General features: G+C 34.4%; 1 protein-coding gene across 1 annotated transcript in view; it reads left to right on the top strand.

Annotated features, from left to right (window-relative positions):
- CDH9 (cadherin 9) overlaps nucleotides 1-23,565 on the top strand; it is a 140,641-nt gene that overhangs the window by 49,255 nt on the left and 67,821 nt on the right. The window contains exon 2 of the mRNA XM_040262498.1: nucleotides 2,231-2,508. Within this exon, the coding sequence (XP_040118432.1) occupies nucleotides 2,281-2,508 (228 nt within the window). The 5' untranslated portion in view covers nucleotides 2,231-2,280. The remainder of the gene's footprint in view (nucleotides 1-2,230; nucleotides 2,509-23,565) is intronic.

Genomic DNA, 23,565 nt, shown 5'->3' with positions numbered 1-23,565 from the left:
TTTTAATTAGCATAAAGTTCAACTTAAGTCAGGTATAAGCCAGAATGACTTTCTCATAACTCAATAAGTGAAAATTCTCCCATCAATAATAATTATCACCACCCATGCTTTCAGAGTAAAAAATAATAACATGACTTTGATTTCTCTCATTCAGAGTGTATAGATTTGTGGTTACATATGTGTATTTTGTTAAGTAATAATTTTTTTTAATAATAGGTATGGGAATTAGAGTACATATAGGTGGACAAGGTCGGTACCATAGCAAGTATCCATTCTTTATTATATTGGTATACACTGGGAGCAAACCTCGTTGATTGATAACAAAAACACTAACATGTTGAGGAATTGTATGCTCGCACTGTGCTGATTTACTCTAAGCTACATGTATTATGTAAAAATTAGTTTAAAGCTGAGAATCTAAAAACTAGCTCCAACATGTACAATCTGATGAATTTTGTCAAATTACTTAATTCTTCATACCTCAGTGTTCTCATAGGTATATGCTACTGTAAAAATTTAATCTTTGTATTATAAATATCTATGACTTTGTGATAAATGTTCAAAATAAAATAAATAACATTACTTTATGAGGCAGGTACTGATTATTCTCCTTTAATAAAAGAAGTAGTTGAAACCTCATGATGCAGGTAAGTATCCAAAAGTCTCAGATAATAAGATATAAGCCAAGCTTGAGGGCTATTTATGACTTTTATGACTTGATAAGTAAGTAAGTGAAGTTGCTCAGTCGTGTCTGACTCTTTGCGACCCCATGGACTGTAGCCTACCAGGCTCCTCTGTCCATGGGATTTTCCAGGCAATAGTAGTTGAGTGGATTGCCATTTCCTTCTCCAGGAGAGGATCTTCCCAACTCAGGGATCGAACCCAGGTCTCCCACATTGCAGACAGACACTTTAGCACCTGAGCAACCAGGGAAATCTTAATAACTGCAACTAAGTCCACAGGTACATAGTCTAATACTGGACATCTGGCTGAGGCTGGGCAAATTAGAGTCCATTTCTAGGATTTTTTGGTTTTTTAAACTCAAAATAGAAAAGACTATCAGTTGTTTTCTTAATTGGAAGATGTCGAATCTGAAATTCATGTATTTGCAGATTTCATCAGGTTGAGAAGGCTTAGGTTGAAGCCAGAGAAGAGTGAGAGACAGAGAGAGAGAGAGAAGGGAAAAAAGAACTCCAGTACCCAAGGCCGTAATTCTCAGTTTTCATGAGCAGGAAGTGCCCAGTTGCTTCTCTACTCCTTTCATCATCTCCTTTCCACACTTGATTTTATAATCTAATGAATTATTTATTTACTTTTGCCTGTACTAGTTTGAGATGGGTTTTTCTTGCTTATCAAATCATTATAATCAGTAACAACATCTCAAATGTTCTAGATTATATAAGTTTCAAATTAAAACAAATACTAATAGATAAAATTAATTTTGAAATACCAAAACATTTCAAAATTCTGAATCAAATTATGTCATAGGTAAAACTGCCTATCTAATTTTGCAATACCAACTTTGTATTTTCCTTTTTGTTATGATTATTATTTGAAATAAATATGTGTTTTTTTACAATATCAAACAGGATATTATAAATGAACAGGAGGAGAGCACATTCTCCTCACTTACTCAACTCATAGTTGGGAAAAAAGTTATTGATTGTAAAGGGTCAACCTTACAATGCTAAGTAATTAAAGGCACAATCCAAAGTATATGTGGTATCACTTAATTTGCCTTGAGGCAACATATCAACATGTTACAGAAAAAAAAGAGAAGAGAAAGGAGAGAAAGAGGTGGTAGAGGAGAAACAGCTTATAAAATCTGGTAGATTGTGGACAGAAAATAGTGTTCTTGTTCACATATATTTATATGTTAATAAATATTCCACTTTCATTGGTCTTGACTTTAGGAACTCAATATGATCTTTGGTGTATTATAGAGCTTACTTTTTTTCAAAATAATGAATATTTTAAAATATGAATATATTCACATTTACATGTCATAATACAGTAGTAGTAATTCAGCTGTATTCTGTTTATTTTTTCTATACACTTCTCCTTTACTATCAATATAAGTTTTAAATGATACTCCATTGATGTATATCCAAACATATGTCAATAATAAAAATAATACATCTAAATAATATTCAGAAAAGTTTTGCAGGTTACAGGTTATATGAAAAAGAAACACAGTCTAATAAACTATTTTCCTCCTACTACTTTTCAGGAGAAAAAGAACAGTACATTGAATTTGCTTTCCTGCTGAAGCCACAGATAATGAGGACTTATCATTGCCTATCACTATTCATCTGGACCTATATGTATCATACAACTGATGCTCTCCCATTTCAAGAAAAAGGTAACAGTGATTTACCAAGTGGAAGGATAGTGGGTCTGACACAAGATGATGGTAAAATGCTACATCGCACCAAGCGTGGCTGGATGTGGAATCAGTTCTTCTTGTTGGAAGAGTATACAGGTACAGACACACAATATGTAGGCAAGGTAAGAGTTTTTATATGATAAGTCTAGAAGTTGAAAGTGATAGTTATTTTTTACATCAAATTTCCATGTCACTAATAATTAAAGTATTTGACTAATGGCAATATCCAGAGGTATCATGTTGTCAATTCATTTGGTAGGATAATGTGGGGAATGCAATTTACTCAGGTAGTTAGATTAGGTCAGTATTCATAGTAAGCCTGAAAGAATAAACTATTTGTGGACTTAATTCACTGTTAATCAGCTAGATATGATATAATTTCATGTGCATGTATCTAAAAGATTTTTTAAAAAATTTCTTCAAAAATTAAGTCATGAGTAAAAATAATTTGATGCATTATGTAAGGCAAAGCAAATAAAACTGTAACATACAATTGTTACTAAAATATATTAGTCTCTGCTGATGAATAATTTGTTGTAATTAATAGTAGTATGCTGTATATGAAAAACAAGTAATTTAAATACTTCTAGATGCTTCTGTCTCCTAATCAGTCAAAATGAACTATATCTTGCTTATAATCCAGACCAAAGGATTTAAAGCAGAGGGAAGAAGAAAAGAAAAAAGAACTAGAAAAAAGACACTACCCTTAGACAGACTTCATTCCATTCCAGTTGCAGCAGGTGAAAACTTGTTCATTAACAATCACGATCAAATGGCAGCAGGGAATACGTAACTGCCTTCTTGTATCCAGTTTTGATGAAAGAGAGGTAGTGCCTCACTCCTCTTTCTGCTGTGTCTTGAAATAGGTGACGTATTCTTTCTGCCATCCAGAATTTTCTAACTATCTATTGTCCTCTTACCAATCACATTCATTCTATTCCACACATATACTAATTCCTTTTTTTTCACTGTGACTTATCCCCAGTTTATGTCCAGTGCTGAGGTAGTTTCAAATTCTGAGCATAAAACAAAATAAATAATTATCAATACTAAAATTTCCCATTAGTCGTGTATTTATTTATTTTTTTAATTTTTGGCACAAGACACTAGAAGTGACTCTAATGATATAAATATTGTTTGACTCCCTGGCAACTCAGGCAAATAGGATAGAATCAGACAAAAATGAAAACATGAAAAGTATCCAGTATCACAAAAGTTATGCTTATTGCTACTAGATCAGAAATATTGGTGAAATAGACAAAATCTTGGTTAATACTTTACTCTTTGTATGTGACAGTATATATTTTTTTCAAATGCAACTCCTTTTATCAGAAACCTATTATTTCCTTTTCTTTTGATATCTCTCTCCTCTGGTTCCATAAGTTATACTGATTTTGCTCCATGCATTTCAATTCCTGATTCTTTTTTCCCTCTTATTTTGCCTTAGGCTAGTCACATGGCACTTTCCAACATCCCTCATTTAACATCACTTTTCACACTATATTTAATAACCAGCATCAGGATATTACAAGTTCAACTGACAAATGTTTGTGTCCAAGGACTTGAAATTGCCTTATGATTCTTTTCCTAAGGCAATGTGTAAAGGACACATTCAGTTCATGGCCTTGCACAAAGGGATTTATCCTTGGGGATTCACAGATACAGAAGAGTAGACACAGATAAAAAGAGATACTAGTAATCTTAAGGTAATCAAGGCCCCTCTACAAGCATTTATTTTTAGCCATAAACAGAAATACTTCTTTCTAAATATTGATTGCACATTAATTAACTGATCACCATTACTGCTCTGACATTTAAAAAATATACGTTATGCTTTAGATCTTCTTGCTCCTTGTTCATTTTTAATTAGTTCTATAATCTGTCAAAAATAGTGAATTGGGTCCCTGCTTTTATTAAATTAGTTTTCATAAAATATTTTATCACTTGTCTTGGGAAAAAAACCTCACTTTGATCATGGACAAGTTTCAACAAGATCATGAACCCAAAATAGAAAGCACATTAAAATAGCAGAATTTTTCACATGAGGATATTCAAGCCAAAACTATGTGTCAAATATTTTTATAATGGAAACAATACTCATATGAAAGAAAAACTTCAACAAAATAAAACACTTTTCGGAAAAAATACTTTATCTCTTTTGTAAGAAGACCTTTTCTTAGATATGCTGTCACCATCTATTTAGTTCATTATAAAAATGTGATTTCAACTACTCCTTAGCATTTATTAAGCTTTTCTGTTGTGTCAGTCGCTCAGTTGTGTCCAACTCTTTGCGGCCCCATGGACTGTAGGGAACCAGGCTCCTCTGTCCATGAGATTTTCCAGGCAAGAATATTGGAGTGGGTTGCCATTTCCTTCTCCAGGGGGATCTTCCCCACCCAGAGATTGAAGCCAGGTCTCCTGCATCATGGCAGATTCTTTACCACCTGAGCCACCCAGGAAGCCCTATTAAACTCTTAAGGCTCTGTAAATTCTCTCCTAATCTGCTCTCCTAGCATTTGACATTATTGCTCACTTGCATATACAGCTAGCTCAGCTCTCACCTTGAACTTGGTCAAACACTTGAGTTATGATGACAAATTAATATTTTGAACACAACACATATTGTCTTTTTGACCACCTTGCTCTGGTTGACCCGGGTAAACTTAAACTGAATCTTTAAGAATCCATTGCAGCAGCAATACCCCAAGTGAAGACCCACTGCATTTACCATGCATCAAGATTGGGAAAGAATAGGAGCTTCTAATGGTAAGAAGTTTTCAAAGTTTTTTTTTTTTTTTTTCCCTTCTTATTTTTCAGAAGCTAGGTATCACAGAATATGATAAAATATATTAATTTATAGCTGATATAAAATGGTAGAAAGTTAGAAGTGTATCTGATCCTTGGATGTAAAATCTAGGGTTCAATCCTGAATTTAAAGGAATTAGTCTTAGAACAAACAAAATGGCAGCAGTGAAATTTAATAAATCTACAAGTGTACACACACCAAACATGAAGCTTACAAGGTTCAGTCCTGATTGTGCCATTCAGTAACAGTGAAAAAGTTGTAAGTCAGCTAACTTTCCCAAACTTCAGATTCTTGTTAGGTTAAATTAAAATGTCATTAAGATTTCTTAACTCCAAACTCCTGTTGTTTTCTAGGATTATGAAAGGAGGGAGCTGAGTCTGTAGCTAGGAAGTACTAATAAAAAATTTTTTTAATTTCATGTGGATAAATCCAAGGGTTGGGATTGCAGACAGCAAGAAACACACACACACACATACACACACACACCTAAATAAAAGCTAGTCTAACAGGGTGAAATTAGACCACCACTATAAAATGCTGAAAATTCCATACTGTGATGTTTTCATACACATCATGTGCCGGGGTCCAGCCCCGGTGGATCCAGGGTAATTCGAAGGTGGGGACGGAATCGGCGTCCTGGAAAAAACTATTTAATTACAGATATAGAGGGAGATTAGAAACAGATAGTGTAGTAGGAGAATTAGTGGAGAAAAGAGGCTGAATAACTGGTTTACATGGAATACCAATCACCACCTACGTAGGCCACAGGCGTCTTTCCATTCTCCCAAAGGAGAGGAGGCACTGAGGCCTCCCGGGTCCGATCTCAGAAGCCCAGGCAGAATTAGCAGGCTTGGTGAGTACCCACATTTCAGATGGGAATTCAGCCAGGAAAGCGGGGAGCAAGAAAGAAACGACACGGGGGAATCAGTCTTTCCAGAAACTGGTCCGATTTCTTTATTTTTCAGGTTTGTTTATATACCTTTTTGTTATACATAGGGATGAATACAGAGTCACGCGGGGGTCAGCAGACCTGACCTTTGTCACAATCAGGTGCTTCATATAAAATTATACAAAGGTCTTATGGGTTTCATCATCTTTTGGCCATGAGGTCTGCTGACATTTTATGGCCCTTTCTGATACCTGTCAGTTAACCAGAAAACTTATTTTTCCAGGGGTGATTTTTTCTTAAATCAGGCTCCACCCTCCAAATAAAGTTGCATTCCTATAGGGTAAGGGTGTAGTGAGTTACAATCAAGAAAGGAATTTACTTAACCTAAGGTTTAACATGATTAATCTTAAAGGTTAATACTTATTTCTCCTATATGCTAGTTATATTCATTATAAGGGCAGGAATATGGAGATTTAGCAGCAAATATTGGCTCAACAAATATAAACCTTTCACCAATGTTTCCCCTTAAGATCTATTTTGTCTTAAGATAGTGATAAAGTTACATTTTTGCATAGCAAGGACACAGTGATTTATAACAAAGTTCAGTGATCTACAACAAAAGAGAAAATTCATTAACTCAAAAAGTCTAGTATTGCTAACATCAAAAAACTACTATATTTCCTTTTCTATATTCCAAATACATTGATTAATATATTCCCAGGTGCCTAAGGATATGGAGGCCTGATGGCAATCATTGACTCATCAATGAAAAAAGCCCTATGCTAATACTCCAAACTCTCTGTGCTGTTTATGGTTGAGAGGTTGTCACACGAGTTAGTCTGTCAGCAGAGAGGTTTGACCTGAGACATCCTTGTCACACCCAGGGCAGGGAATTAGCAGTAATTATTGGCATGACAAATGAAGAAAAAACCCTTCACCAATATAGTTCCTAATTGACCCACTAGTACTATACTAATGATCTTCTAACTTCTCAAAAGAGTCTGTATTTAGAAAGTTTTAAAACATCCCGTGCCTCTCACAGTTGGGAGGCTGTAAACAATCACATGCGGCCAGACGAGCCTGATCAGGCAGGCCAGAGAACCTTCAGAGTTCGTAAGTTGAAACACTCTTGTCACGCCCAGGAATTTTTATTAACTGGAGCTGCAAGTTAACTCCTCTAAGAGAAATGGTTATGGGGGAGAGCTCCCTGTAAAGTACTCTGGTTTTGGGAGTAGATGCTCGGGAACAGGGGGTTTCCTGAGGCTTGATCACGCCTTTGCGTATGCCAAGCTTCCTTCCTCATGACCTTTGCCATGGGTGGAGTTCCTCACGCTGGCTCCCAACAATCATGGGATGTGAATCCCTGTTGAACTAATGTACAAATTCATCATGAGTGGAGCACAGTTCTGGGATGCTCATTTTATTTTCAATGTCAGTGTGTAGTGGAGGACTAAGGGATACATTGTGAGGATATTTTTATAAGGAAATGTTGTAGAATAGTTTATGTCATTTCAGGTCTTTGTAATGCAAGAGAAAAGTCAGACATGTTGAAATAAAAAGCATTTTTATTTTCACAATAATTCAAGCTGAGGTTTACTGATTCTGTTTTCTGCAACGAGGGCAACCTTTGGTTCTTATTCTTGAAGATTACAAAGTCATAACAATAGCCATGTGATTTCTCAGTAATGTGAATAGATGTGTGACTGAATTACTTGGGCAGTACTAATATCGCTCAAGAGAATAATTAAAGTAAATTTAAGAAAAAGTATAGCAAATGTTCCTACTATTCTTGTAGAGAAACTTCATACACAATTGATTTTTTATATATTAGGTTTAGATCTTAAAAAATCTGTACTTATGGATTAATAATCAACTGACCATATGTCTATACTTAATGAGCAGAATTTAACTTATTATTTTAATATTTGGCTATTAAAACACATTTATTGCATGAAGAGATAAATTTACAGATATAGCAATTATTGACAATTGTTATTCTTGAACAAAATTTTAGTATTCATAAAATAATTTTAATATATAATTTAATTGACCAATATATTTTAATTCAAAGATATGTAATATTTATGCTTACTTTGCTCAGGGAAATTGTTGAACTGCCTATTAACTGTCAGCATCTAAATTCAAGTTATCTTTTTTACAGAATAGCTCTCAATTATTTATAGTTTTAATTCAAAAACATGTACTATTCCATGGCTGAAATTATCCAAAACATAATCATAAAATTATAAACTAGAAAAGGGTTTTAACATTCATGAAACTCTTGGTTACAGCTGGATACTATTGATGTAGGTGTTATCAAAAATGAAGCAAAACAAAAGTACTGGTTGTCAAATGGTTAGGAGTCTGATTTACATTTGATTGAGTATCAGGTGGTGGAATAACTCTCTTGCACTTTTACAGGTTGATGTGGTCACTAAATATGGATCTTTCCCCCAAGAAAATAAAAAATAATATTCTTGGATAGGCAATTTTCTCTTAGGCTTTTAGGTAGGATATGGCAGTATGATTTGTACAGAGACAGAAATAAAGTCTGAAATTTCCTGAAGGCTATTTGATAAATGGTTATGGAACATTATAGTGCTTTTTCTGAATCTAAATAAATGATCTTTACAAAGGTTTTAGAATGTCATTACTTATGGTGCAGTCCAGGTAGCAGCTGCTTCTGTTTTATGGACACCTTGTATCCCAAAATGCTCTTTATAGGTTCGTTGTTTAAAACTAAGAACATATGAGAAAAATATTAAGCATTAAGTGAGGTGCTCAGGAAAATCTACAAAGGCTTATTTCATCCTGAATTCTATACAAATCTACTTTTCCAATAGAGTGCTGTCATTTCCTTCTTACTGCCAATCCTCTCACCACCAGTACTGTAATACCACAGTCCTGTACCACTGTATCACCACAGTGAATAGACTTTTCACTTGACTTTATTTGATTTTTAATTCTCAGAAATATGTTGCACACTATTTCTTTCTTTTTTATTGGGATATATTTGCTTCTGCTGTATAACAAAGTGAATCAGCTATTTGTATACATATATCCCTTCCCTCCCTGTTGGACCTCCCAACCCTTCACCCCTTCCCATCCATTTAGGTCATCAAAGAGCACCAAGTTGAGTTCCCTGTGCTATATAAGGTAGGCTCCCATTAGTTTCTTGAATGATATCAATCTCTTAGATAAAATGTCTATGGATGAATAACCTAAATTTACTTAAGTAGAATTCAGTGTTCAATGTCATTGTGTATTCCTGCTTTTGTTCTGTGTTCCCATAATTAGGTAGCCTAAGTTCTGGGCAAAGTAAAAACTTTCCTTTTCAAAATACTTGACTCTATCTGATCATTTCATAGGCCCTTTTCCAGGAAGTATCTAACATCTTTTCCCATAATCTCATCTTTCTCTTTTGCTTTAAGTCCTACATCAGCTGCTTCCTCCTACATGAGGCCCATCTTCATTCTCCCCAGTTAGAATCTACTGTCAAAGTTATGAAGTCTTCTATCAAAACTGTATTTATGGCAGAATTTTAATTATTTTGGTTTACCAGTTTATTTCCTATACACAATATGTGACCCTTGGGCTTTGAATTTGTGTTAGATTTTTTTTCTTTATTTTCTCAAAGTATTTGACATCATGTATTTACTCAAATTAATATTCAGGTGCTGTCTCAATACATTTTTATTGAGTGTTTATTAATCTGGGTCCTGAGAGATTGGCACTGTATATCACAGAAAGAGCAGAAAAAAACTTCAAATAAATATACTTTATAATCACTTTTACTCCAAAATAAATACTACCTTATAAATTATACTGTAAATGGAATCAATTATAATTGTTTACAATACCTTTATAATTAAAATAGTAATCTTCAGTTCAGTTCAGTTCAGTCGCTCAGTCATGTCCGACTCTTTGCGACCCCATGAATCACAGCACGCCAGGCCTCCCTGTCCATCACCAACTCCCGGAGTTCACTCACACTCACGTCCATCGAGTCCATGATGCCATCCAGCCATCTCATCCTCAGTCATCCCCTTCTCCTCCTGCTCCCAATCCCTCCCATAATCAGTCTTTTCCAATGAGTCAACTCTTCACATGAGGTGGCCAAAGTACTGGAGTTTCAGCTTTAGCATCATTCCTTCCAAAGAAATCCCAGGGCTGATCTCCTTCAGAATGGACTGGTTGGATCTCCTTACAGTCCAAGGGACTCTCAAGAGTCTTCTCCAACACCACAGTTCAAAAGCATCAATTCTTTGGCACTCAGCCTTTTTCATAGTCCAACTCTCACATCCATACACGACCACAGGAAAAACCATAGCCTTGATTAGATGGACTTTAGTCGGCAAAGTAATGTCTCTGCTTTTGAATATGCTATCTAGGTTGGTCATAACTTTTCTTCCAAGGAGTAAGTGTCTTTTAATTTCATGGCTGCAATCACCATCTGCAGTGATTTTTGAGCACCCTCCCTCCCAAATAAAGTCTGACACTGTTTCCACTGTTTCTCCATCTATTTCCCATGAAGTGACAGGACCGGATGCCATGATCTTCGTTTTCTGAATGTTGAGCTTTAAGCCAACTTTTTCACTCTCCTCTTTCACTTTCATCAAGAGGCTTTTTAGCTCCTCTTCACTTTCTGCCATAAGGGTGGTATCATCTGCATATCTGAGGTTATTGATATTTCTCCTGGCAATCTTAATTCCAGCTTGTGTTTCTTCCAGTCCAGCGTTTCTCATGATGTACTCTGCATATAAGTTAAATAAGCAGGGTGACAATATACAGCCTTGACGTACTCCTTTTCCTATTTGGAACCAGTCTGTTGTTCCATATCCAGCTCTTACTGTTGCTTCCTGACCTGCGTACAGATTTCTCAATAGGCAGGTCAGGTGGTCTGGTATTCCCATCTCTTTCAGAATTTTCGACAGTTTATTGTGATCCACACAGTCAAAGGCTTTGGCATAATCAATAAAGCAGAAATAGATGTTTTTCTGGAACTCTCTTGCTTTTTCGATGATCCAGCGGATGTTGGCAATTTGATCTCTGGTTCCTCTGCCTTTTCTAAAACCAGCTTGAATGTCAGGGAGTTCACGGTTCATGTATTGCTGAAGCCTGGCTTGGAGAATTTTGAGCATTACTTTACTAGCATGTGAGATGAGTGCAATTGTGCGGTAGTAAACATTATAATCTCCCATGCCTGTAGGACTTTAGTTTTGTTATATATTTTCTTTCTGTATATATTGCAAATTGCTTTATCCATTGCTATCATTTATTATTTAGATATTTTATTACCTTTTAAAAGCAAAAGATTTTTAAAAAATCATGTTATATTAAGTGATTACCATTTCTAGCCATGGTTTTTATTTTCACATGTAGACCTTAATTTCTGTATGTTATCATTTCCCTTCAAACCAAAAACTTCCTTTAGCATTACTTCTAGTGTGAGTTTACTGGAAGCAAATTTTTTTAGCTCTTTTTAATCTGAAAACATCATTATTTCACTTTTATTTTTGAAAAAAATATTTTCATTGAATATTGAAATTCAACTGATCTGAGAGTTGTTTGCTTGTTTGTTTTTTTCTTTCAGTATTTTAAATTTTTGCTTCATTGCATTGTGGATTCTATTTCTTTCAATAAGAATTCAGTCATTATTCTTATCATTGTTGCCCTTTATATAATTAGTATTTTTCTCTGGTTGCTTTTAAAGTTCTGTCTGTATCATTGACTCTCAACAGTTTATCTATGCAAGTATCTTACTTTGATACATATATGTGTTTTATAAATCTTGCTTGAGAGTAACTGGTTTTTTTAGACCAGTGATTTTGTCTTAATCAAATTTTAAAATTAACAATCATATTTTATGTCCTGTTCTACAAAATTAATAAACATCATGGATATGTAGATTTAAACTACTCAGACACCAGAACAACCAAGAGTAAAAAGACAGAAAATTCCAAGTGATATGAACAAGCTGTAACTCTCATGAATTCACATTGAACTATGAAAGCTAGAAATATTAAAGGACACCAAAATGAAGAAGTACAATGTGCTTAGAGGTTAGAAGATTAATTAATAATCTAAAAAATTAAATATCACCCAGTCAATACCCCTGTACATTTCTTTTATCTTTATTTTTACTAATTTCAAACATTTGGAGGGTCACTCAAGTTGTACAAAGAACTATATATCATTCAGCAAGATTTACATTATCAATATTTCACCCAATTTGTTTTATCACACAATTTGCTTTATAGTATGGCTGAACCATTTCAGTTTGTCATTATTTCTAGGATTTGTCTCTTCTCGAGCTCTATAGGAGGTTTGATGTAGTTGCAAACCCAAGATAACTTGGCAATATTGAACTCTTCCATTTCCTACTGATGAAATCCAAAACTCCTTAGCCTTCTTGCTGACATTTTCTACTGCTTCTTAAAGTCAGATATTGTTCATGTGAAGTTTAGACATCAACTTAGAGATGTTAACAGAGACTTGAGGGTTCCATTTTCTGTTACTATCTCCTCCTTAAGATTGTGCTTTCTGGTTTCTGTCTACTCTGGCAAACCCAAACTCTCAACCACTGTCTCCTCAGCCCAGTGATATTACTTCTTCCTGCCTGGGGTCTAACTAAATATTCCTAACTCTATCACTGGAAAATACCTTCAGAGGAAAAGTCTGGTAATAATGTCGTGGTTTAGGCCACAGAAATTTAACTCAGAGTCATAGGCTTTTCAATACCACCTCTTTTGCTTGGTGGTTTGTGTCATCAAGCAGTTTTGTCTGTTTGTATATCTGTTGGGGTCATATATTCATAATTTTTCTCAGTGAATATATTTGTACAGTGCAGCTGCTGCTAAGTGGCTTCAGTCGTGTCAGACTGTGTGACCCCATAGATGGCAGCCCACCAGGCTCCCCCATCCCTGGGATTCTCCAGGCAAGAACACTGGAGTGGGCTGCCATTTCCTTCTCCAATGCATGAAAGTGAAAAGTGAAAGGGAAGTCACTCAGTCGTGTCCAACTCTTAGCAACCCCATGGACTACAGCCTACCAGGCTCCTCCATCCATGGGATTTTCCAGGCAAAAGTACTGGAGTGGGGTGCCATTGCCTTCTCCAACAGTGCAGCTACCTATAGGGATGAAATGCTGAATATCAAGATTGATTTTGAGAAAATGCTTCATGATGTGACTATGCATGTTTCATGAACCAGTAAGACTTATTATAATATTGTAAGACTTAAAAATGTTTCAAACGTTCTAAGTCAAAGTAAACTCTTTTCCCCAAATGTATACTTCTTATTTCTGTTTCATGGTTGATTATATTAGGTAGGACTGTCAGAATGTCCTACATCATAAGTGATAGTGTGAATCAGTTCCTTACTGTGATATGTCACTTTAAACAATACCGTGCTTGATATTTTAAAGTTCTCTGACATGTTAAGAAACATGATGGTTCACTGTTTTCTTCCTGGAAAAGAACTCAGACCTTCTAAAGGAAATTTGCTGTGACCGTTTGCATGTGTTTTCTATCCACGTCTTGTCTGGGCCAGCAAGTCTATTTTAGAGTCACATTTCTGCTTTTCCATTCACATATCAAATGCCCCAAAGAAAAAGTGATAAATGACCTTTCTTTCCAGGGAAGTTTTGAACAGCTCCACTCAACCTACCAGTATATCAGTGAGAGCATGAGGGCAAAAGTCAGGTTTCAATAGTTACCCTGTATCTTTTAAACTACTTACTCTTCTACTGTGTATGTTATTTATGTAAAATAAACATAAATATTACCATTTTGTTTTACTGCATTTTGTAAAAATAGTTCCATTTTATCTATTCAGGCTGGTTTATTCCTTGAAAATATAGATCCCCCCCCCCACCCAGTCCAGTGTCTGATATATATTTGCACTCAATTCCATGTTGATAGTAATCTAGGTTTTTTAGCACTAGATTGTAATGTAATCATCAACGGTTATAATCATTACACTTATTAACCACAAGACAGAGCTAAAATTGAACAGGCAAATAACTTCTAAACCTACTGAATGGCATTAATGGTGTTTTGCAAAAGGAAAAAAAAAAATCACATACCATGCCTTTTTACTTATTCATTTTCATAGGTACATAAATCATTATTTACCTCATTAAAGATGGCCTTTTCTTAACATCAAACATGATTCTAACAAAATGGAGCAAAAGAGGAGAAAATTAAGTTTTAAAATATGCAAGATAGTTAAAATTTAGCCATATTAAATAATATAAACATTACTTTTCATTGTGTTAATTTTCAACATAATTTAAAAAGTAAAGCTACATTATAAACACTGCTTTAACCTTAAATTCATTCATGTTAAACATGTTAAAACAGAAATCAGATCACAATAAAAAATATTCAGAAAATAAATATTTATTAACACATGTTATTGAAGGTATATTAGGTAGAGACACACTCAGATCAGTGAAACTTGTTACAATCATTTGTAAAACTTTGGTCATGAAAGAAGTTGAAATTGATAGTTATTGATCTATAATCATATGCTTTTGATGAGTTTAAATTTTCTCAACTGTATATCAATACAGTTTATATATATATATATATATACATATATATATATATATGCCTTGCACTGCTAATCTTCAAGGAACTTTTTAAGTAAAAGAGTAAAAACTAAAATAGATGTTATAAAAGTGACTACAAACTAAAGTACAAAAGTAAATGATATATTTATGCAATCAGATATCTAAAGATTCTTCCACATTAACTTAGGTTTTCCAATTTCTTAAACCGTTACCTGAAATCATGAAATAAAGTTAATATAGAGAGCACATTGAGTAAATAATCTTAAAGCCCCATCTCATGATCAGGCATAATTTCAAATTTAGATAAAAAAATATAAACTTACTATTACTGTGCTGCAGTTAGCAGTCCTAAGAATAAGACTCAGTGTTCTCATTCCTTAGGTTTTTCCTCTTTCCTACAACCTGCATCACAAGTGTGATGCCAGAAGACATTTTTAAGTGTTTGGCCATGTGCTGCAAGTCCTGGCAAGAATTCTTTTAATATTTTTTCCTCACATGGAAAAGCATACAGTAGAAAAGGGGTACAAAATATATTCAAGGGATGTCAATGCATTGAGTTTATCATTGATGTGTCCTCTGTTTATTCCTCTTGTGCAATTGGTTGTATTGATTTATCTTCCAAATTCATAGGTGTGGTGACATATGTGTTGCTTCTGTCAATCTTTAGTCTCTTAAAAGTCTCTGACTGAAGATTGACAGAAGCAACACATATGTCACCACACCTATGAATTTGGAAGATAAATCAATACAACCAATTGCACAAGAGGAATAAACAGAGGACACATCAATGATAAACTCAATGCATTGACGTCATGTACACCTGTGGCAGATTCATGTCAATGTATGGCAAAACCAATACAGTATTGTAAAGCAAAATAAAGTAAAAATAAAAATTGAAATAAAAGTAAAAAACAAGTCTCTAGTCAGCTTTTCTTATACTATTAAATTCCTAACAAGTCCTATTACTCCCTTTATTGTTTTTCTTCTCTAGCAATTTACTTTTCTATACCTAATCAGAGTACTTTTTCTAAATTATGAGTAACAATGTTATCCTCACCAAAACATTTTAAATGGTTCTTACTTATGAAAAATGCTCACATGTTGAGATTATCATTGTTTTAAAGCTCTTAACAGTTGAATATTCACTATTGTGTTGTTGTTTAGTTGCTAAATCAACTTTGACTTTTTTTGCAATCCCATGGACTGTAGCCCTCTAGGCTCTTCTGTCCATGAGATTTCCCAGGAAAGAACACTGGAGTAGGTTGCCATTTCCTTCTTCAGGGGATCTTCCCAATCCAGGGATTGTTTCCTGAAATCTTTACCACTGAGCTACTAAGGAGCCCAATATTCACTATTATTCATGGCATAATCACTCTTTATTTTTTCCATTTAATACCCATCCCTCTACAATTTATACTCTCCATTCTACTCCCTGATTATTGTCTTATTCAATTTAAAAGGTCTATATTTGATATTACTCTTTATGATTGATTTACTCATCTGCCATGTAGAAGTTACTGTTTTCCCTTTGATATTATTGTATAGAGTTTTTTTTTTTTTTAAATCATAGAACACTTGTATTTCTTTCTGTGTGTATGTATTTGTATGCAGGCTGTTAAAAAATAATTACTTTTCAATTTCAATGATCCTAGTATAGTACAGACATATGTACACATGAACACACACATGTGTTAGAGAAATAAAAACAGCTTTCTTTGTAAGGATGTTAAACTTTGTAAGCAAATCATCTAAAGTGAATTCTGTTGTTAAAGTGCATTTTAAGCACGTGGTTGAATTTAGCAACATATACAAATAATATGATATAAAACAATGATTCAATCTAAACTCTTTTCTTTTTGACTTACGGGTTTTTATATTTAATGAATTTTATGCACTGAGAGCACAATGGATAATACTGTTTCAAGTTGTTCCTACTAAACAAGTATTTTTCTAAAGTTGGAATAAAATAGTGAGAGTGATAAAACATTGCTGTGGTTAACACTCCCCCGAGTATAAAAATTACCTCTTTAAAATTATGTGTTCAAGGCTATAACCTTCACTTGTATTCTATGAGATATAAGGTGACTGATGAATGAATCCTAATTTCCTCTCATGTCATTTCACTCCTGGTTATGTGCTTCATCTTGACCATTTTTATAGTGAATAATGCTGGAATCATAGAGTACACATTCTCTTTTCTGACTTTCCAGTCAAGGCTAGAAATAGAGACTCTCTTTTTAGCTTTGCATAAACCTGAAAAGAAGCAGAGTTTGCATTTATGTCACAAGGAATTTCATAGAATAAAAGGTAGCTGAAATGTGTGAATTGTGATAAGAATGGCCTCTTCTATGTCAGAAGCATTTTTTGAGGTTTTTACTTGGTAACATTCTTTTCCTCGCTATGGATCAGAAAATTTAGAGGAAATGAAAGTTTATGTCGGTATTCAATTTGAATTATATGTGAAGAGCCCAGGACCATTCTTATTATGTTCACAGTAGACATTTGAATTACTGTAGGACTTGCAACATTTATGAGAAAAAATCATCTTATTTATATGTATACAGGTGTACAAGACAAGGTCAAATTTGCAAAAGTGAGTTTTTTTCTGAAGTAAATAAGGCTTATTCTATGTAAATATATGGAAAAATACAGTGAATGCATAAAATGAAGATTACTAATGAAAAAGCTTCAAAGTGTACTCAATTATTCTGTCATACTGCTTTGGAGCTGTTGCAATGATTTAGTTATTTTCTGTTTATTTTAGGCTAACAAGCCAAGTAAATATGGTATAACTTGAACAATGAATCTTAGTCATAAATAACCAAGCAGTACAATATTGGAAAAATCATTTACATGGCGTGTGAAACCACACATGTCATGTATATTGTGTATATTTGTGTGTGTGTGTGTGTGTGTGGTAAGGTTGCTTTTACTCATATATTTCTAAGGTTTGGTAATTTGTTAAAAATGAACTATAAATAAATCTATAATGCTTATTCTTTACAATAAAATAATGTGCCTTATATAATCGCTTCTTGGCCTTTTGGCTAAGATCAAGTGGTGGCTCAGACGGAAAGCTTCTGTCTACAATGTGGGAGGCCTGGGTTTGATCCCTGGGTCGGGAAGTTCTCTGGAGAAGGAAACAGCAACCCACTCCAGTACTCTTGCCTAGAAAATCCCATGGACGGAGGAGCCTGGTGTCCATGGGGTTGCAAAGAGTTGGACACGACTGAGCGACTTCATTTTTTCACTTATAGTTGCTTACTCATCTGACTACTTGAAAAAGTTTGATTAGAAAAAACAGTAATTTAAGGTAACTACAATTCCAATTATACATATAAAGAAAAAGTCAGTGGCTGCTTAATTTTGTGACATTTCTTTTGAGGCAAAAACCTGACATTTCTTAAAATATTAAAAATTAAAGATTTACTGACTATATTTTAAACATTCATTTTACTTTAAAAATTGAGAGTTATTAGAAATACTTAAATTTTAAAATGTGTTTTGTGATGAAGAAAGTTTGAGACTATGACTTACCCTGAAAAAGATGTATATGTATTTAGTGTTCACATACATATATATGTATATAAATTTGTATCCTACTCACCAATAGAAGACAAGAAAAATATAAATTTAAGATTCTTGATGTCATAAAACAGGAAATATGTGTTAAAATATGCCAATAAAACAGGAAAAAGTGAAATAAAATAAACAAGAAAAATATATATTAGGCAAAGGAAATTTTAAAGTATTAACACAGTATAATTAAACTCTACAATTATGCATTGATATCTGTTAGTTCTAGCACTATGCTGTATGACATCTAAGGTTTACAATGAATGTTTACATAATTCATATAGTCCAGTGACATAGATATCAGAATCATATACCCGAGGGAAAAAGCTAAATGTTTTTCACAACCCACTTTATTGGAATCTCTTCTTTTGCTTACTTTCTTGCTGTAATTTGTCACACTGTTATTTCAAAAATTTTAAATGATCATCATCCAAAAATCTTTTCTGTTCAATTAACATAAGAACAGATTCACTTCAATCACAATAATAAAAATAATATCAAAACATCTATTAAATATAGTTCTCTAATGAGCCTTGTAAAGATGACAAAGTTTGAGACCTGGCAAGGGATTTGAAGTGTATTTCAGCTATCAGTATTCAAAAATAGCAAAAGACAAAATAGCAGTTAATAGTTGATACTGTGATTCTCCCCCAGATATGTACCCATTAGATACAACCTCAGAAATATTTGAAGATATTTGCATATGGGCATTTAGTATACCACTGTATATACTAGCCAATGACAACAAGAATAACCTGAACATCCATTCACTGAACTTCGCTTACATAAGAATGAACAATTTCCTCACAATGTAAAATGAGTATATGGAACTACTTTAAGTTATATGAGAAGCTATCTGAGATAAATTATTTAGTATTTAAAAAAAGTAAAGAAAAGTGCAGGAGATGAAGCTTTAGGAGGATAGACAGCTCCAGTTAATATTGCATATTTATACCTTTGATATATTAGACTATATTTCATTTCAATAAGGTGAGGACAGATGTTATCTTTATATTCACTTTGTTTTTATATTTACAGGTTATCTTAATTCTTTATTATCATCACATGTTCATTTCATAGTAGGTAAAAGTACTAACATGTATCCAATTTTGCCTGACATAAGATCCTGTCCAGACTTGACCCCATCACTCTTTTTATTTTTTTTAACCATTTATCATTTATTTATTATTTATTTTTTTTATACTTTACAATATTGCATTGGTTTTGTCATACATCAACATGAATTCTAGGTGCTTCCCCTGCCAAAGGTTGGACTGCCTAATCATAGCAAAATCCTTACTGTCTTCAGATCAGACTATGCTTCTTATACCTCCCTGGTGGTAAAGCGTCTGGCTGCAATGCGGGAGACCTGGGTTTGATCCCTGGGTCGGGAAAACCCCCTAGAGAAGGAAATGGCAACTCACTCCAGTATTCTTGCCTGGAGAATCCCATGGATGGAGGAGCCTGGTGGGCTACTGTCCACGGGTGGCAAGAGTCGGACGTGACTGAGTGACTTAACTAACTAACTATACCTCTAGTGTTTTTAAATGGTTGGTTCTTTTTTAAGTGTCCTGAAATATCTCCCATCTCTTTTGTTTGCCATTAACTGGATATAACACCTATTCATATTTCATAACTACCTCATATATCACCAATTCCAGAAAAGGTTTCCTCAAATCTTCCCTCTCTTCCCTCAACGTATTTCCATATATATTTCAATAAAATCATTTTATATTTCTTGTTTGTATGTTTCACATTACACTAAAATGTAAATCCATTAAATTAATGTTTATGTCTCTATCTCTGCATATATAATATATTGCACAGCTGCTGACACACAGTTCAGTTCAGTTCAGTCGCTCAGTCGTGTCCATCTCTTTGCAACCCCATGAATGGCAGCACGCCAGGCCTCCCTGTCCATCACCGACTCCCAGAGTTCACTCAAACTCATGTCCATTGAGTCGGTGATGCCATCCAGCCATCCCATCCTCTGTCGTCCCCTTCTCCTCTTGCCCGCAATCCGTCCCAGCATCAGGGTCTTTTCCAATGAGTCACCTCTTCACATGAGGTGGTCAAAGTATTGGGGTCTCAGCTTCATCATCAGTCCTTCCAATGAACATCCAGGACTGATCTCCTTTAGAATGGACTAGTTGAACCTCCTTGCAATCCAAGGGACTCTCAAGAGTCATCTCCAACACCACAGTTCAAAAGCATCAATTCTTCTGCGCTCAGCTTTCTTCACAGTCCAACTTTCACATCCATACAGGACCACTGGAAAAACCATAGCCTTGACTAGACCTAGTGTCTATAATTTCCATGTAGTGAAAGAATAAAAGAAGAATATAAGAAATAATATAGATATTTAAAAGGTTGGGTGTAGTTTAGAACACATATTTGAGTATCATTCACTGTTTAATGATTTATCTTTACTAGTATGTAAGTTGCCTCCAGTAGGCATTTTCATTCATGTATTTCATTGTTGGGTTCCTAATGCCTAAAAATATACCTGGAATGTATATATGTATATGTGTATATATATATATATTCCAGTGATCTCTACGGATCACTTCATAATTTCAAGTGAAATACTGTATCATTTTTAAAAGGAGTAATTACCAACCTGCAGTAATGATCAAATGATACCTGGTAAAGTTCAACTTGCATTTGTGTCCATCACTCTAGGATAATATATACAATAATAAAGTAAAAGTTCCTCGGTTTCTCTATTTCAGAAATATTTGTAAGAAGGCTAATGGTTGCTATTGATTGAATGACTGAGTGATTGATTTGGTGTTAATGTCACATCTTTGTAGCAATCTATAAGCAATAATTAGTCTGTAATGCTCTGTTTGGGCTCAAATATCAGCAATGAATAATTGCTGTCACTGCAAACCAGAAAAGACAGAACTGACATTCACTGCCTTTGTACTTAGCCTTATTTTCTCTATATATTTTGAGGGCATCTAAGACTTAAAAGTAGTCCAACAGAGAGCACTCCAAAGGGGACTGGAGCCAGAAGCTCAATTAGCTGCTATCCTACAAAGGGATTTAAATTATTTGGGTTCTATTGTATGCTCATTTTCCTCTAGGCAAAATAAGCACTATTTCTTTAAAAGGACAAAAGTCAAAATGCTGTAGATTATATTATGACTGATAATTGTAAATGATTAATTCTAATATGATTTAGTGAGTTATCATCAATTCTTATTCAGTACTTACATATATATAAATCTCATAGTAATTATATTTGTAAATAATAATGGGAAAATTTTTACTTTTATGCTCTCATGAAATCACTGCAGATTAACTTGTTTAAAGAGAATAGATTTTTTTTTGTAGAAACATATTGACTTAGTTTTTATGAGAGTTCTTTATATTAAGAAAATAATTCTTGTTTAGAAAAAATTGTTAAACAGATAAGATATGGAGTAAAAGCTTTAGAAATAGGAAAGTTTGGGAGTTTTTTTTGCTCATTTTGGTGAATAGTACAACAGTAGAGCACAGAGATAAGAGACTACTAGTGACAGAAGGCTAACTGCTTTGATGAAAGGTCAGTAAAAGTTCATAACAAAAGCTTACCTTTGATAGCAAAAGGAACTCTAAGATAATGAATGCATAGTACTAAATTTCTGTATAGTGGTCAAAGTGACTCTGTGCTACGTCTTCCATGCAATAAATATAATCTTCTACAACAAAGTTAAAATTCTGTATGGATTTGTTAGTAGTTATAAGGTTGAATTATTAGGCAGCCAGTGTAAGGTTGGGGGCCTCAGTTTTGTTTTGTTTTTTTTTTTTTTAATTTCACCTCATTTTCTCACATAAGCGTTTTGTTCCATTCAGTTCAGTTCAGTTCAGTCGCTCAGTCGTGTCTGATTCTTTGCTCCATTAGCCTGACACTATACTTGTTGCTCCAATCTAAGCATTCAGAGGAATGCCGCGCTGGTCTGAGGATCATAAAACATTCAGATCCAGGACAAAGCAATCATTAACTGCTATCCAATTTATCAAGGAGGAAAATTCAAGATGGATCATTAACTTTTAAATATACATCTGGTCCCTAAATGGAGAAGGCAATCCCACTCCAGTACTCTTGCCTGAAAAATCCCATGGACGGAGAAGCCTGGTAGGCTGCAGTCCATGGGGTCGCGAAGAGTCGGACATGACTGAGCAACTTCACTTTTCACTTTCAGGCGTTAGAGAAGGAAATGCCTACCCACTCCACTGTTCTTGCCTGGAGAATCCCAGGGACGGGGGAGCCTGGTGGGGTGCCGTCTATGGGGTCGCACAGAGTCGGACACGTCTGAAGCGACTTAGCAGCAGCAGGTCCCTAAATAATGGTCTGGGGTCTTGAGAAAGGGTTGAGGGCTGACACTCAATGTCTGGAGAAACTGAGAAACTGGGAACCCAAAGAAGCCGTAAAAATGACAAACTGGACGTTGTGATATTTAACTGCTTGGTCAGAAATTACGTACATCGGGCTCTGAGCCAAACAAAAACGAACAGATCAATTCTAATAAAGAGATAAACTGTTTTTATTCCTGCTTTTGCAGGTATTTCACCCCCTCTCAGTGTCTATGCTGAGAGTTTTGTATCTCTATCCTCTAAAATAAACTTACTCTGTGTGTTTGCGAGTTTGTGCAATTCGTTATTCAGCTCCTCAAACAGAATTTGGTTTTCTGTTTCAGTTATATTGGTTGGCTCATTAACTATCTTGGGTTGAAATTAAGTGGATGAAATGTTTTTCTTATTTAATTTTCTCTTTTTTTACTTCAAAGTGTTATAAATGGGATTATCTGGAAGACATACAAGAGGGAAAGAGTAAAAGCGACAGGATATAGGCATCATTGATAAAAGTGTTCAGTTAAATGGAGAGGACTTTGCATTTCCGGAAGACACTGAATGGGGTCAGTGAAGTTTTATCTAAAATTTCAAACGATCAGAGGATACCAGCTGACACCCAGTTTAAAACTGGAGCTATATGTTGAAAATGTATGTCACCTAAAGAACAAATGAATAAACTTTAAAGGTTTCAAGATCATATGAATTTTCTTCTCTTAAAATTTCCAGACCCAGAAATTGAACCAGGGTCTTTTGCATTGCAGGCATATTCTTTACCAACTGAGCTATCAGGGACATCTCTTAATATCTACTAGTCATTAAAATCATGCTACCTTTTAGTTTCAGTCTATTCTCTAATTGAACTACTAATACTCTCCAGAAACTTTTACTTTTTTTTTTTTAAGTAATTGGTTGTCTTCTTTATACTGACAAAAATGCATCAATATCATTCTCAATGTAAAGCCTCACATAACTATATTATCAACTGGAAAGTCT

This window comes from Oryx dammah, unplaced genomic scaffold (genome assembly GCF_014754425.2).
Source record: "Oryx dammah isolate SB20612 unplaced genomic scaffold, SCBI_Odam_1.1 HiC_scaffold_20, whole genome shotgun sequence".
NCBI classification, from domain to species: Eukaryota; Metazoa; Chordata; class Mammalia; order Artiodactyla; family Bovidae; genus Oryx; species Oryx dammah.
Note: the sequence above shows the minus strand (reverse complement) of the source record. Positions and strands in the feature narration are given on the sequence as shown.